The sequence below is a fragment of the Dendrobates tinctorius genome, unplaced genomic scaffold, assembly GCF_039654945.1.
Source record: "Dendrobates tinctorius isolate UK_male_01 unplaced genomic scaffold, ASM3965494v1 ptg000143l, whole genome shotgun sequence".
NCBI classification, from domain to species: domain Eukaryota; kingdom Metazoa; phylum Chordata; class Amphibia; order Anura; family Dendrobatidae; genus Dendrobates; species Dendrobates tinctorius.
Genome location: NW_027361810.1, coordinates 1,380,546 through 1,397,122, shown reverse-complemented (window position 1 = coordinate 1,397,122; position 16,577 = coordinate 1,380,546). Strand labels below are relative to the sequence as shown.

General features: G+C 47.3%; 1 protein-coding gene across 3 annotated transcripts in view; it reads left to right on the top strand.

The window, feature by feature from the left end:
• The window catches only part of SLC15A2 (solute carrier family 15 member 2), a 43,825-nt gene extending 34,093 nt beyond the window's left edge, over window positions 1-9,732 (top strand). For all 3 annotated transcript variants that reach the window (XM_073545292.1, XM_073545293.1, XM_073545291.1), the window contains 7 exons: window positions 3,644-3,781; window positions 5,873-5,919; window positions 6,143-6,247; window positions 7,982-8,075; window positions 8,531-8,683; window positions 8,972-9,076; window positions 9,161-9,732. In XM_073545292.1, coding sequence (XP_073401393.1) covers window positions 3,644-3,781; window positions 5,873-5,919; window positions 6,143-6,247; window positions 7,982-8,075; window positions 8,531-8,683; window positions 8,972-9,076; window positions 9,161-9,358 — 840 coding nt within the window. In that variant the 3' untranslated portion in view covers window positions 9,359-9,732. The remainder of the gene's footprint in view (window positions 1-3,643; window positions 3,782-5,872; window positions 5,920-6,142; window positions 6,248-7,981; window positions 8,076-8,530; window positions 8,684-8,971; window positions 9,077-9,160) is intronic.
• The last annotated feature ends 6,845 nt before the right edge of the window (window positions 9,733-16,577 follow it).

Below are 16,577 nucleotides of genomic sequence, written 5' to 3'. Positions count from 1 at the left end.
TGGAGCAGAAGACGGGATTGTCTGACCGCAGCTCCATTCATCCTCTTTGAAGGCTTCCAGAAAAAGCCAAGTGCAGCCCCCTAGAGGATCAGCGGTCGAGTAGCACATGCCGCTCCATACTAATGGGGATAAGCTCCACGTTCTACCAATCGACCAGGTCCCAGCAATCGGACCCCACTAATCAATATCTTATCACTGATCCTTGGGCCACGTTCAGTATTTTACATCAGTAATTAATTCTACGCCAAAACCAGGAGAGGAACAATCAGAGGGAACAGGTAAGAGAAATCACCCACTACAAATCCTGACCGTGTGAACGTGGCCTGAGGAGAGGTGATTACTTGTTTTCACCACAGAACCTCTAAGTGCATATTTGCTACTGTGTAATAGTCACAGGACAGGGAGGAGTTAACCAACCAAGTACAGTGCCTTGCAAAAGTATTCGGCCCCCTGGAACTTTTCAACCTTTTCCCACATATCATGCTTCAAACATAAAGATACCAAATGTAAATTTTTGGTGAAGAATCAACAACAAGTGGGACACAATTGTGAGGTTGAATGAAATTTATTGGTTATTTTAGATTTTTGTGGAAATTGAAAAACTGAAAAGTGGGACGTGCAATATTATTCGTCCCCTGTAACTTAATACTTTGTTGCGCCTCCTTTTGCTGCGATTACAGCTGCAGTCACTTGGGGTTTGTCTCTATCAGTTTTGTACATCGAGAGACTGAAATTCTCGCCCATTCTTCCTTGGCAAACAGCTCGAGCTCAGTGAGGTTGGATGGCGATCGTTTGTGAACAGCAGTTTTCAGCTCTTTCCACAGATTCCCGATTGGATTCAGGTCTGGACTGTGACTTGGCCATTCTAACACCTGGAGACGTTTATTTGTGAACCATTCCATTGTAGATTTTGCTTTATGTTTGGGATCATTGTCTTGTTGGAAGACAAATCTCCGTCCCAGTCTCAGGTCTTTTGCAGACTCCAACAGGTCTCCTTCTAGAATGGTCCGGTATTTGGCTCCATCCACCTTCCCATCAATTTTAGCCATTTTCCCTGTCCCTGCTGAAGAAAAGCAGCCCCAAACCATGATACTACCACCACCATGTTTGACAGTGGGGATGGTGTGTTCAGGGTGATGAGCTGTGTTGCCTTTACGCCAAACATATCGTTTGGCATTGTTGCCAAAAAGTTTGATTTTGGTTTCATCTGACCAGAGCACCTTCTTCCACATGTTTGGTGTCTCCCAGGTGACTTGCTGCAAACTTTAAACAACACTTTTTATGGATATCTTTGACAAATGGCTTTCTTCTTGCCACTCTTCCATAAAGGCCAGATTTGTGCAGTGTACAACTGATTGTTGTCCTATGGACAGACTGTCCCACCTCAGCTGTAGATCTCTGCAGTTCATCCAGAGTGATCATGGGCCTCTTGGCTGCATCTCTGATCAGTCTTCTCCTTGTTTGAGATGAAAGTTTAGAGGGACGGCCGGGTCTTGGTAGGTTTGCAGTGGTATGATACTCCTTCCATTTCAATATGATCGCTTGCACAGTGCTCCTTGGGATGTTTAAAGTTTTGGAAATAATTTTGTATCCAAAGCCGGCTTTAAACTTCTCCACAACAGTATCACGGACCTGCCTGTTGTGTTCCTTGGTCTTCATGATGCTCTCTGTGCTTCACACAGAACCCTGAGACTATCACAGAGCAGGTGCATTTATACGGAGACTTGATTACACACAGGTGGATTATATTTATCATCATTAGTAATTTAGGACAACATTGGATCATTCAGAGATCCACAATGAACTTCTGGAGTGAGTTTGCTGGACTGAAAGTAAAGGGGCCGAATAATATTGCACGCCCCACTTTTCAGTTTTTGCATTTCCATAAAAATTTAAAATAACCAATAAATTTTGTTCAACTTCACAATTGTGTCCTACTTGTTGTTGATTCTTCACCAAAAATGTACATTTGGTATCTATGTTCGAAGCATGATATGTGGGAAAAGGTTGAAAAGTTCCAGGGGGCCGAATATTTTCGCAAGGCACTGTATTTGATATCAATAAGGGGAAGATTATTGATTTCAAATAGAGATTAGACAGAGCAAGTGACCTCCATACACAACACAATCCTCTATACCAAGACCAATAGTACCATATACAAAGAAGAAATACCACCACACCATGACCAGACCATATATTACTGCCACATGGTGACCAAATAATACCACATACAAGGGACAAATACCTGCTGTACATATATAATTATATTCAGGAGATGCCCAGGTTATACCGGCTGTACATATAGAATCATAGAGTTGGAAGGGACCTCCTGGGCCATCTGGTCCAACCCCCTGCTCTAAGCAGGATTCGCTAAATCATCCCAGTCAGATGTCTGTCCAGCCTCTGTTTGAAGACATCCATTGAAGGGGAACTCACCACTTCTCGAGGCAGCCTGTTCCACTCATTGATCACTCTGTCAAAAAGTTTTTTCTAATATCTAATCTGTGTCTCCTCCCATTCAGTTTCATCCCATTGCTTCTAGTCTTTCCTTGTGCAAATTAGAATAAAGTTGATCCTTCTACAATGTGACAGCCCTTTAGATATTTGTAGACAGCTATTAAGTCTCCTCTCAGTCTTCTCTTTTGAAAACTAAACATTCCCAAATCCTGCAACCTTTCCTCATAAGACAGGGTTTGCAGACCGGTCACCATTCTGGTTGCTATTTTCAGAACTTGCTCCAGTTTGTTGATGTCTTTTTTAAAATGTGGTGCTCAAAACTGGACACAATATTCCAGATGAGGTCTGACCAAAGAGGAGTAGAGGGCAATAATGACTTCACGTGATCTAGACTGTATGCTTCTGTTAATACATCCTAGAATTGCATTTGCCTTTTTTGCTGCTGCATCACACTGTTGACTCATATTCAGTCTGTGATCTATTAGTATACCCAAGTCTTTTTCACATGTGCTGTTGCTTAGGCCTATTCCTCCCATTCTGTATATGCTTTTTTCATTTTTATTGCCCAGATGTAGTACTTTGCATTTTTCCCTGTTAAAAACCATTCTGTTAGTTGCTGCCCACTGCTCCAGTTTATTTATATATTTTTGAATCCTCTCTCTCTCTTCTCTAGTATTAGCTATCCCTCCTAGCTTTGTGTCATCAGCAAATTTAATCAGTTTACCCTCAATTCCTGGTATAACCTGGGTATCTCCTTGTATATATAACTATATACAGGAGATACCCAGGTTATACCGGCTGTACATATATAATTATATAGAGGAGATGCCCAGGTTATACCGGCTGTACATATCTAATTATATACATGAGATGCCCAGGTTATACCAGCTGTACATATATCATTATATACAGGAGATGCCCAGGTTATACCGGCTGTACATATATCATTATATACAGGAGATGCCCAGGTTATACCGGCTGTACATATATCATTATATACAGGAGATGCGCAGGTTATACCGGCTGTACATATATCATTATATACAGGAGATGCCCAGGTTATACCGGCTGTACATATATCATTATATACAGGAGATGCCCAGGCTATACCGGCTGTACATATATAATTATATACAGGAGATGCCCAGGTTATACCATATGTTTAACGTTATGATTTTCTCTGCAGGATCCTGAATACTTGAAGTTGAATATCACGGATAAACAGACAGTGAGCATAAAGCAGGGAGGAAACCTTATCTGCGAATTGGAGCTTATATCACAAACCGCTTATTCAGTCGCTGTAGAAAATGGCAGGTGCATAACAGTAAGTGGTGATACACAGGGGCTGCACTGAATGTACAGAGGGGCTGCACGGGCGATACACTGAATATACAGAGGGGCTGCACGGGCGATACACTGAATATACAGAGGGGCTGCACGGGCGATGCACTGAATATACAGAGGGGCTGCACGGGCGATGCACTGAATATACAGAGGGGCCGCACGGGCGATGCACTGAATGTACAGAGGTGCCGCACGGGCGATACACTGAATGTACAGAGGTGCCGCACGGGCGATGCACTGAATGTACAGAGGGGCCGCACGGGCGATGCACTGAATGTACAGAGGGGCCGCACGGGCGATGCACTGAATGTACAGAGGGGCCGCACGGGCGATACACTGAATGTACAGAGGTGCCGCACGGGCGATGCACTGAATGTACAGAGGGGCCGCACGGGCGATGCACTGAATGTACAGAGGGGCCGCACGGGCGATGCACTGAATGTACAGAGGGGCCGCACGGGCGATGCACTGAATGTACAGAGGTGCCGCACGGGCGATGCACTGAATGTACAGAGGTGCCGCACGGGCGATGCACTGAATATACAGAGGGGCCGCTCGGGCGATGCACTGAATATACAGAGGTGCCGCACGGGCGATGCACTGAATATACAGAGGGGCCGCACGGGCGATGCACTGAATGTACAGAGGTGCCGCACGGGCGATGCACTGAATGTACAGAGGTGCCGCACGGGCGATGCACTGAATGTACAGAGGTGCCGCACGGGCGATGCACTGAATGTACAGAGGTGCCGCACGGGCGATGCACTGAATGTACAGAGGTGCCGCACGGGCGATGCACTGAATATACAGAGGGGCCGCACGGGCGATGCACTGAATGTACAGAGGGGCCGCACGGGCGATGCACTGAATGTACAGAGGGGCCGCACGGGCGATGCACTGAATGTACAGAGGGGCCGCACGGGCGATGCACTGAATGTACAGAGGGGCTGCACGGGCGATGCACTGAATGTACAGAGGGGCTGCACGGGCGATGCACTGAATGTACAGAGGTGCTGCACGGGCGATGCACTGAATGTACAGAGGTGCTGCACGGGCGATGCACTGAATGTACAGAGGGGCTGCACGGGCGATGCACTGAATGTACAGAGGGGCCGCACGGGCGATGCACTGAATGTACAGAGGGGCCGCACGGGCGATGCACTGAATGTACAGAGGGGCCGCACGGGCGATGCACTGAATGTACAGAGGGGCCGCACGGGCGATGCACTGAATGTACAGAGGGGCTGCACGGGCGATGCACTGAATGTACAGAGGTGCCGCACGGGCGATGCACTGAATATACAGAGGGGCCGCACGGGCGATGCACTGAATGTACAGAGGGGCCGCACGGGCGATGCACTGAATGTACAGAGGTGCCGCACGGGCGATGCACTGAATGTACAGAGGTGCTCCACGGGCGATACACTGAATGTACAGAGGTGCCGCACGGGCGATGCACTGAATGTACAGAGGTGCCGCACGGGCGATGCACTGAATGTACAGAGGTGCCGCACGGGCGATGCACTGAATGTACAGAGGTGCCGCACGGGCGATGCACTGAATATACAGAGGGGTTGCACGGGCGATACACTGAATATACAGAGGTGCCGCACGGGCGATGCACTGAATATACAGAGGTGCCGCACGGGCGATGCACTGAATATACAGGAGGTGCCGCACGGGCGATACACTGAATGTACAGAGGTGCCGCACGGGCGATGCACTGAATGTACAGAGGTGCCGCACGGGCGATGCACTGAATATACAGAGGGGCTGCACGGGCGATACACTGAATATACAGAGGTGCCGCACGGGCGATGCACTGAATATACAGAGGTGCCGCACGGGCGATGCACTGAATATACAGGAGGTGCCGCACGGGCGATGCACTGAATATACAGGAGGTGCCGCACGGGCGATACACTGATAATAGAGCGAAGCAGTGACATTTTGTATATCACAACATTTGGACTCTGAACTACCATTTAGCTGCAGATCCGATCGTCTGCAGATGTGGGGGGAGGGAGTAGATTTTGAGACAGTTACAACCAATAAGATTCTTCTTTTTTAGACTAATGATCTCAATGAAAAACCATCAAATGGTCAAGCCTCAGTGAGGTAGGTGCATCCGGAAACTTTCCATACATTGTATCTGCACATACACACCATGTATCCATCTGCTCAGTGCTCTGCGATCTGCTCATTCTAAGCCTCAGAAGTCAGGAATACAATGTCAGAGCCGCAGTAAAGACTGACACAGGGGCAGCGGGCAGGAACGTGCCTGTAATCAGGGGAGGTCACATGGGATTATCGTTCCTGAAAATGTCCTTCCTTCCTCCAGATTTATCAATATGCTTGATGCGTCAGTCGACATTTCAATTGGAGGAAACCCTCTCATAGTTAATCCGGGCGTTGTGTCAGAAGAAACCCTACTGAAGAGAGCAAAGTAAGTGACCGCCAGGGTCAGTGCCCGGTGCCAGTTGGGGTCTGGGATTAATTGTCCATCATGGGGCGTTCGCACCCTCCCCCATTATATCCTGAGAAATCTGCAGAGATTCACAGTCTGAGGGTCTGGGATGGACTCTGACTGAAGAGACTTCTATGCCTGGTGCAGCATTATGAATGCGCCCATGGCGGTCCCTGATGTGCCCTGAGAGTCACATAATAATAATAATAATAATAATCTTTATTTATATAGCACCAACATATTCCGCAGCGCTTTACAGTTTAACAGTTCCAAACACAAGTCACAAGTAACATTAACAATACAATAATTAAAGCAAAATAAGCCGCCCCTGCTGGTGAGAGCTTACACTCTACAATGAGGTGGGGGAGATACAGAGTACAGGTGTGTATATACAATGGTGTATTTACAATGATGGTCCGGCCATCTTGAGGGAGTGAGGGATGGATGGAGATAGTGAATGGGCTACACACGCACACTTACACATAGAATGACTGTGATTAGTGAACGTGATAAGCCGCTCTGAATACATGTGTTTTGAGGGAGCGCCTGAAACTATGCAAATTGTGGATAGTCCTGATGTCTTGGGGTAGAGCATTCCAGAGGATTGGCGCAGCGCGGGAGAAGTCTTGGAGTCGGGAGTGGGAGGTACGGATTAGTGCAGAGGTTAGTCGAAATTCTTTTGCAGAGCGCAGCGGTCCGCTAGGCCGATAGACAGAAATGAGGGAGGTGATGTAGGGGGGTGCCGCACTGTGGAGAGCTTCATGGGTGAGAACAAGTACTTTGAATTGGACCCTATAATGAATGGGCAGCCAGTGTGATGACTGACGAAGAGCGGACACGTCCGAGTGCCGATTAGCCAGGTAGATGACCCTGGCTGCTGCATTAAGTATGGACTGGAGAGGGGAGAGTCGAGTAGCGGAGAGGCCAATTAATAGAGCGTTGCAGTAATCCAGGCGGGAGTGGATCAATGCTAAAGTGAGGGTTTTTGTTGTTTCCATGGTGAGAAAAGGGCAAATTCTGGAGATGTTCTTTAGGTGTAGGAGGCAAGAGCGGGCAAGAGATTGTATATGGGAGGTGAAGGAGAGATTGGTGTCAAACATAATACCCAGACAGCGCACCTGCTGCCGGGGTGTTATTATGGTGCCACCCACGGAGAGGGAAATGTGAGATTTAGGGAGGTTAGTAGATGGCGTGTCATTCACGTGTCACATTGTTGTCTCTCAGCCCTTGTTCTTAAAGGGTTGGTTCACTTTAACAGGGAAATGAGGTAAAATACAATGTGGCTTGGTTGCTGCGTTGCGGTCAGGGGTCTTATGTTGGGACCATCCTCTCACTAAAGACACCAGGCAACAAGGTGGCATCCAGATGACGTTCTCGTTCTTCATCTCCTGGTCAGAGAAAGCTCCGAGCTGATGGAGATATTCCTAATGCCATTACTACTTACTAAAGGATATTTTTAAAGTGAAACATCCCTTTAAGAAACCAATACACAATTGCTGAATAAAGTTGGGGGGGGCGCAGGTAATTGTTGACCCACCCAGGTAAAATCTAAGTAATGCACTGCACTCTTCCCAAGTATCACTTTCTGGCTGTTGTAAAATCCCCTCTTTAATTTGAAGCAGTAAAGTGAGATCCTACTGCTGTGATAGCGGTGGGGGCGGAGCTCCCTGTATCTGGGCTGTGCAGCCCCTCATCATCTGCTCCTCTCTTCAGGATCAATGTCGTGGGTCGGATTGGAAACACAAACTACTCCATTAACCTGGGACTGCTGGATTTCGGAGGCGCGTACACTGCCGTACTGAGAAGCGTAAGTGACCCTTCTGTTTGGTCTCCAGACTTCTCGATCCACCACTGTATGTAGCAGGGCGTCCATGACAAGCAGAATTCATTAACCCTTCCATTGTCTGCACAATGTTTCACTTTGTTGGAGCAGCAGTTTGTGCTTCAGAGCTGCTCTTCCTTTTTGGATTCTCTTTGTTTCTCTGCAGCCGGCAGCTATAGAAGTTTGTTCTTTCCGGTTTTATTGTTTCGTAGCTCTCCTGTTTTACTTCTAGCCAGTTAATGTAGTAGATGGAGGCAGGGACGGCCGCACGACAGCCCACATGGGCGCTGGAAATTCTTCTAGGGCTCCTATTCACTGCCGCAGCGCACATCCTGGGAGGAGACGAACGCGATGATATTCTGAGCCTCCTCAGTCCCCGCTCTGGTATATGTTTGTCCTCATTATTCCTGCGCTGGACGTTTATTTTTTCTTGTTTTCAGAGGGACGAAGTTACGAAAGAGATTAAAGTTGCCAAGATAGAAGACGTGGCAGCAAACAGCTTCCACGTGGCGTGGCAGGTGCCGCAGTACTTCCTGATCAGCGCCGGGGAAGTCATGTTTTCCGTCACCGGCCTGGAGTTCTCGTATTCCCAGGTAATGGCCCAGGAGAGCCGTTGTGTGCAGGGCTGGACTGGGGCGTATCGGACTGGGGCGTACTGGGCTCTCAGGTGGAAGTGATTGGGGCCCCTGCATCAGATTAGATGGGTGCACTCTTGAAGCATCAGATTGACACTAAACGGGGTGTGAGGAGAGCCGGGCGCAGACGTCCCATATAATGGGAGGAGCTGCACATTTGGAGGATTACGTTTGTTATTACTGGTCCAGATGTCTCTAGAATATTCCGTAAACAGACGAGTGACTTCTGTGTCTCCCCCTCCGCAGGCGCCCACCAGTATGAAGTCCGTCCTCCAGGCCGGCTGGCTGCTGACCGTCGCCTTCGGGAACGTGATAGTGCTGATTGTCGCCCAGGCGGGATCCCTGGAACAGGTATGAGGATATAACCCATCTGGCCCCTGCATCGGAGCATAGGAGACCCCAGCGCACTGACACCGCCTGTTTCTCACCCCGCAGTGGGCGGAGTTCATTCTCTTTGGGGCTCTTCTGGTCGCCGTCAGCATCATCTTCTCCATTATGGGCTATTTCTACGTCCCTGTAAATCCTGACGACCTGAAGGACGAGAAGGACGAGAACGAGGAGAAGAAGAAGATCCCAGACTTCTTTGAAATGAGTCCAGATATCAACATGGAGGAGAAGAAGACGAAGATCTAGAGGGGCGGTGGCGGCGCGCTGCGGACTCGGGGGTCATTAGTCGTGTTGTGGGGCGCTGTTTATTACTGCGTCCCCCCGGCTCGGAGATTCTCCTTCTATTCTTCCTTATGATGAACTTTGGCAATGAGCTGACGCTCATCTGGGACGCTCGTCTCCATTGTACGCCACTTTACAAGCACAAACAATCAGGGCACAAGGGCCGATTGCTGCACTTTGGACAGTCTCATGTCATCACCTATAATGAGAGGAGTGCGGGGGTCCGGGCCACGGTCGGGGGGCCGCGCTGTTGTGATTCATGTACATTACCAGAAATGCTATGATACATTATACTGTATATAAATAAAAGCTGAAAATTTAATGGAGAAGATGGAAAAGCGCATCTGATAAGAAAAATTATTCACTTCTTTTGAATATTGTATCCTCTGCAAACTCGGCCACCAATGCAGAAACATTCAGCGTTTGTAAGATTCCTGCAGGTGAAAGACTAAGGCTGTGCACACGCTGCGGATTCTGCTGCGGATCCAAAGCTTAAAATCAATGTAAAATGAAAACCGCAGTGCAGAATTTTCCGCACGGATTTGCTGCGGTTTTACATCTGCAGCATGTCACTTCTTTGTGCGGAATCCGCTGCGGTTTGGCAGCTGCTCCAGGACAGGTGTCAAACCGCAGGGGAAAACCGCAGGCTAATCCGCAGATAAACCGTAGGTCTTTTGACCCGCGGATGCGGAAAATTCTGCAGCAGAATCCGCAGCGTGTGCACACACCCTAAGAATATCTTATAATAAAACCTCTGCAGAGATCAGGAGGGGGACGCAGAGGACCCCATCTTATAATTCAGCCGCCCGGATGGGACACATCAGGGACTGGGTTAGTGCGAATATTTCTCTTACACCAGAGAGTTGTCCGCGTCATCGCTTCCCGAATGTTACAACATTAGACTTACACAGAATTCCCGTCACACAAGAAACAGTAGATTATGAAGAGACGCTGTAGATACCCGGAGAGACACAAGAGAAACGTACAAGCTCTGGTCTGTGTCTCCGGATACTGAAGGATCCAGACTTTGTGCAAGGAAAACAAAAGAAGCGAGTTCCAGAATGGAAGCAGAAGGGAATTCAGAGAGTGGAAGATGAAAGCCTGAAGAAGGCCGGCGACGAATGGGCCGGAATTGGGAAGTCGCCAAATTCTGCAACACTTACCGGAGATTACTTATGAAGGGCCGATAATAATAGATTTATTGACAGGTGAAGGCCCCAGATGTGATTCTTTATCCGGTATTTATGGTCGTCTACACGATCAAATGCCGGAGGTGTGGAAAGCAGACACATTTTCTAGTTGGAAAGAATCTACTTCATACGTAGAAAGAATTTGCAAAGGTAAATTCCCCAAACCCCACAGAGGAAAATATAGGAAAAGTGTTTGTCCCTTACATCAGTGCTCCCCGACTCCAGTCCTCAAGGCCACCACCAGGTCAGGTTCTCAGGATTTCCTTAGTATGGCCCAGATGATGGAATGATTCCCTGTGCAGGTAATGAAACTATCACCTGTGCAATACAAAGGGAATCCTGAGAACCTGACCTGCTGGTGGCCTTGAGGACCGGAGTCGGGAAGCACTGCCGCCTTACATGATCCATGTGATTCTTTTAGTAGTTAAGAATTCTAATTGGTTAGAAAAAGAAACTCGTCAGATATCGGAAATATTGGACACATGAAAACCTTGGATGATTTATCACAAGATAGAAACGGAAAAACAAAGAAAAAACATCAGAGTTTCTGTATGGAGCAGAAGATCCCAGATGATGGAGGCGAATCAATGTCTACAGGTAAGATATAATAAGGGGATTATGAGGGAGGAGGAGCAGATGAGGTCTGGGGTCTCACTGGGTGTTGTTAGATTACATATTCAGATAACGGCTGTAACGATAAAAATATAAAGAATGAGACAATTACAAGAACGCTGATCCGGATTTATTGCTGATTATTCAGTGTCTGATATCACGTTGGTGAATGTTATCAGCTGTAAATATTCTGTCTCATCCAATAAAGTTTATTGAAAAAAAAAAGAAATAAAAAAGGTCTGAGACTGTGCGATCACACGGGATTGGAAAATGGATCCATGCAAAGTAAGGGAAGGCCAATGCTGGTGAAGGTGAAGCCGCGGACGTGGGGTTCAGCAGTAAGAAATGTTCAGAAGTCACAGAAGAGCGCAAGATGACCGCCACCGAGAACAAGGACGAGGAAAAGAGGCATAAAATGTAAAGGTTTCCACAAAGGGGCGCTCTAGCCTAAACCATCCAATAGTGAGGAATTATGCCATCACCCCCTTCAGCCTCGGCCCACTCGGAACGCGGCCGCGGCCCACTCGGAACGCGGCCTCGGCCCACTCGGAACGCGGCCACGGCCCACTCGGAACGCGGCCACGGCCCACTCGGAACGCGGCCCACTCCCGACGCAGTTTCTGGAGCGTCAGGATTCACATTTGGTTGCCAGGAGAAGAGAGCAGAATTTCAGCCTCATAAATCTGCTCGAGGCTCCTCAATATTCTGATAAATCGCAGTGACTGCACGGAAAGGTCGGGTTTAAGTGCTGGCAGCAGCAGACAAAGGAACAAACCCTCAGCGATTAATGAGAGCGACGCTGCGCTGTGCAGAGAGAAGACGTTTTGGAGAAATTGCCTCCTGTCCGATCCCGGTGATGGAACAAACAATGGAGAAAAATCCATGATTAAACGTTGACTGCGGAGTTCAGCTCTGAGGCTGCGACGCTCCCAGCGTTCTATACATCATCCCGCTCCCTGCAGAATTCTGCAACCACCTAATGGACATTGTGCATTAATCCCTCATCCGGGTGGATTTCATAGGGGAAAAGGCAGCAGTACAGAGTATTTCAGGAGAGGGGTGTGCTGATCTGGAGGATGGTGACAGATATATACAGAGGTAAGAGAAGACTCAGCAGCACAGAGTATTTCAGGAAAGAGACGGACTGATCACAGAGACAGTGACCACAGTTCAGCAAGTTGTAGAAAAAATTATCTAAAAGGCCTAAAGTGACAGATGACATTTATTACTTTGTGTTTTAGGCAAATGTACAGGGTGGGTCATGTATATGGATACACCTAAATAAAATGGGAATGTTGGTGATATCAACGTCCTGTTTGTGGCACGCAAAAGTTTTGGCACCCTTGGAGCTTTGTGTGCTCAGATAACTTTGACCAAGGTGTCAGACCGTCATTAGCCTGTTAGGGTTATGACTTGTTCATTGTCATGAAAAGGCCAGGTGATGCAAATTACCCAGCCTCCTCTAACTTTGTGCCAAAAATCAGCAGCCATGGGATCTTCTAAGCATACTGAAAATGGTGGAGGCCACAAAGCAGGAGGTTACAAGAAGAGAGCAAAATGTTTTCAAGTTATCCTGTCTTCAGCTCGATATGTAATTAAGAAATGGCTGTTACCAGGAACAGTAAAGGTCAAGATAATGTCTGGAAGACCAAGCAAAATTTCAGTAAGAGCTGCTCATAGGATTACTAGAGAGGCAAATTAGAACCCCCACTTGACTGCAAAAGACCTTCAAAAGGATTTATCAAACTCTGGAGTTTTGGTACATTGTTCGGCTGTTCAGAGACACCTGCCCAAATATGGCCATCATGGAAGAATCAGAGGAAAACCTCTCCTGCATCCTCACCATAAAATTCAGCATCAGAAGTATATTAAAAAAAACCATCTAAACAAACCTGATGTATTTTGGAAACAAGTCCTCTGGATGAGGGTAAAATAGATCTATGGCCACAATGATGAAAGGTATGTGTGGAGAAAAAAGGCACAGAATTTCAGGAAAAGAACATCTCGCCTACCATTAAGCATGGGGGTGGACCAATCACGCTTTGGAGTTGTGTTGCAGCCAATGGCATGGGGAACATTTCACAGGTAGAGGGAAGAATGGAATCAATGAAATTTCAACAAATTGTTGATGCAAACATAACACCATCTGTAAAAAAGTTGAGATAGGAGTCTGGATGGCATTAGATCCAAAGATCTGGATTTTGCACTGTTTGGGAGGACTTAGATTGGGAAAATCAGATACGCAGATGTTCCACATGATTGCATTAGTGACGAAAAGAATCAAACTCGGGATGGCTGATTTCAACGGCCCCCACGATTAAAGATGTGGTTGACGAGGCTTGCAGAGCACTGATGTCTGAAAGGATCGAAGCGGAAAGAGATGTGGATCAAGAGGCGGAGAAATTGCACTCTAAATGGAGGAGGTTTTAAAACAAATTTACTTTATAGGTCAGATATCCGATCGATTGTCCTCCCCTTCCGAAGGTCAAGCTGGTACCTCTTAGAAGAATTGCAGGGGACCTTGGGAAAATTACAGTTGGACTTTTAAACTCCTTGGGAAATTATTGGAGACACGCTATGTAGGAAACGGACTTTCATTTGATGATTGGTCTTAACCCTTTATTCTCTCGCAACATGGACCTTAGGGTGGGTGGGAAGGGAGTGTTTTATTATATCACCTGATGTTAAACTGCTGTTTTTCCCGCTGTATTATTAAGCTATAATTTGGGGGCTCGGTTTTGTATACTTGTTAAAATACCAATAAATATATTTAAAAAAAAAAAAAGCTGAAGGTGAAATGAGGAAGAGGATGAGGAAGAGGATGGCTGCTACAAATGAAGAATGATCCTAAACACACGTCACAATCCACAATAGACCTCAGAAGGTGCAAGATGAAGATTTTACAATGGCCCTCACAGTCCCCTGATCTGAACATCATTGAAAATCTGTGGTTAGAACTCAAAATAGCAGAGGAAGCGAGACGCCCCAGGAATCTCACAGAACGGGAGGAATTCTCCAAGGAAGAATGGAGGAAAATCCCTCAGAGAAGAATAGGAAGACTCTTGTCTGGATACAAAAAGCGTTTACAAGCTGCGATACTTGCAAAAGGGGGTGTCACGATTCATTTTAGGATTCGTGGTAGCTCTGGTTCTGCTATAATTTAAATGTTGCTTTTTTCCTTTTGGGCCAGTAAGGGTTAATGTCAGTATCCTTGCTGGCAGCTGCTTTTTGGCTGGCCAGCTGATATGGGTGGTGACCGCTAATGCATCATGTGACTGTCGATAATAGAGTTATTGTTTGCAGACCAGCCTGCAGTTAGGAGCGCTCTGGTGTCAGTGGTGCAGCTGTGGAGTTCCGGTTCCTGGTGCCGTTTTCTCTGCTGCTGTGGAATTTAGCAGCAGAGTCTGAAGCTGAGTATTTTGTCCTTTTTTCTTTATCTGTCCTGTTTTTGTCACTTCCCCTCCCTGTGTTTACCGTCTGCAGTGGTGAGGCTAGTGTCCTGCCGGCCAGTGCACTAGCCAGGGTATATTGAAGTGACGATCAGGGACTGGGCACGTGACGGCGGTGGACCCGCATAGGGCGCTCGAGGCGCTTAGGGACAGGCACAGGCAGGAGGTGTCCCATCCCTCGCTCCCTACTGTTAGGTCCTTCCTCTCCCTTTTCCATCCTGTCGTAGTTGTATGCTGTGTCATCCGCCAGACTCACCCTAGGTACTAACCATGCAGGGTGCCCAAACTTTTGCATTGCCCCATTTTCTTTTTGTAATTTTTAAAATGTAAAAGATGAAACTATATATATATTATTTTTTTCCTAAAATACAAATGAAATGTGTCATCTGTAACTTTAGGCCTTTTAGATCATTTCATCTTCAACTTGCTGAACTGTTCACAATAACAGTAATTTTTACCAGGGGTGCACAAACTTTTACATGCCACTGTACATAGCTGATAGAGCACGGTCCCCAGCAGCACAGAGTATTTCAGGACATAGCTGATGACACAGGAATGTAAAAGTGTTCATATCTGGAGAATCCAAACCCTCGATTATCGGTCTCTTGCTGCAGACGGCGCAGGTACCGGTGTGGTGGGCGAGCACTGTGCCCGCTGGCTCCACACCAGCGTCAGGTAATGGATTCTGAGGAAACAGAATTGATCGGTTTTGTCAGGAGACGACGCATAAAAGAGCCGAGGCCATAAATTTTCCTCCGTGTCCGCGCCATGAAGGCGTCATAAATCACAAAACAAGCGAAAAGATGGCAGCAACCCATAGAGAGCTGCACGTACCCATCCAGGGGACACAATGGTGCCGGACCTCACCCAACATTGCAACTACAAGATCAAGCATCACCCGCTACTGACAGATATACAGGCTTACAAAAGTATTCATCCCCCTTGGCTTTTATCTGTTTTCTTACATTACAACCTGTGTGTAAATATTTGTGTTATCTGATTTGTGTGAGATGCATCAGCACTAAGTGCTCTGGAAGAGAAGTGAGAAAAATGTAGGCAGAAATTAAATTTATGGGATCAAATAACTAAAAATTGTCATGTGCATATGTATTCACCCCTTTTGCGATGAAGCCCCTAAAAAGTTCTGGTTCAAGCAATTCCCTCCATAAGTCCCATGCTTAAAGACAGATTGCACACAGGGGGACATCCATAGTGTCACATATGTCAGTATATACACTTTAGGCCACAGAGGCTGCAACGCCATGACGACCAAGGAGGTCTCCAAGCACCACCACGAAGACCAAGGAGGTCTCCAAACACCACCACGAAGACAAAGGAGGTCTCCAAACACCACCACGAAGCCCAAGGAGGTCTCCAAACACCACCACGAAGCCCAAGGAGGTCTCCAAACACCACCACGAAGCCCAAGGAGGTCTCCAAACACCACCACGAAGCCCAAGGAGGTCTCCAAACACCACCACGAAGCCACCACGAAGACCAAGGAGATCTCCAAACACCACCACGAAGACCAAGGAGATCTCCAAACACCACCACGAAGACCAAGGAGATCTCCAAACACCACCATGAAGCCCAAGGAGGTCTCCAAACACCACCACGAAGCCCAAGGAGGTCTCCAAACACCACCACGAAGCCACCACGAAGACCAAGGAGATCTCCAAACACCACCACGAAGACCAAGGAGATCTCCAAACAACACCATGAAGATCAAGGAGATCTTGCTGCAGAATTCCCAAGCAGAGACTGGAGTATCTGTCCTTACGACCACAATAAGCCGTACACTCCATAGAGGCGGTCTTTAATGGAAGAGTGGGCAGAAAAAAGCCTTTACTTAGACACAAAAATTGTAAGGCTCATTTTGAATTTATCAAAATTTGCAGGAGACTCCCCAAATGTATGGAGGAAGGGGCTGTG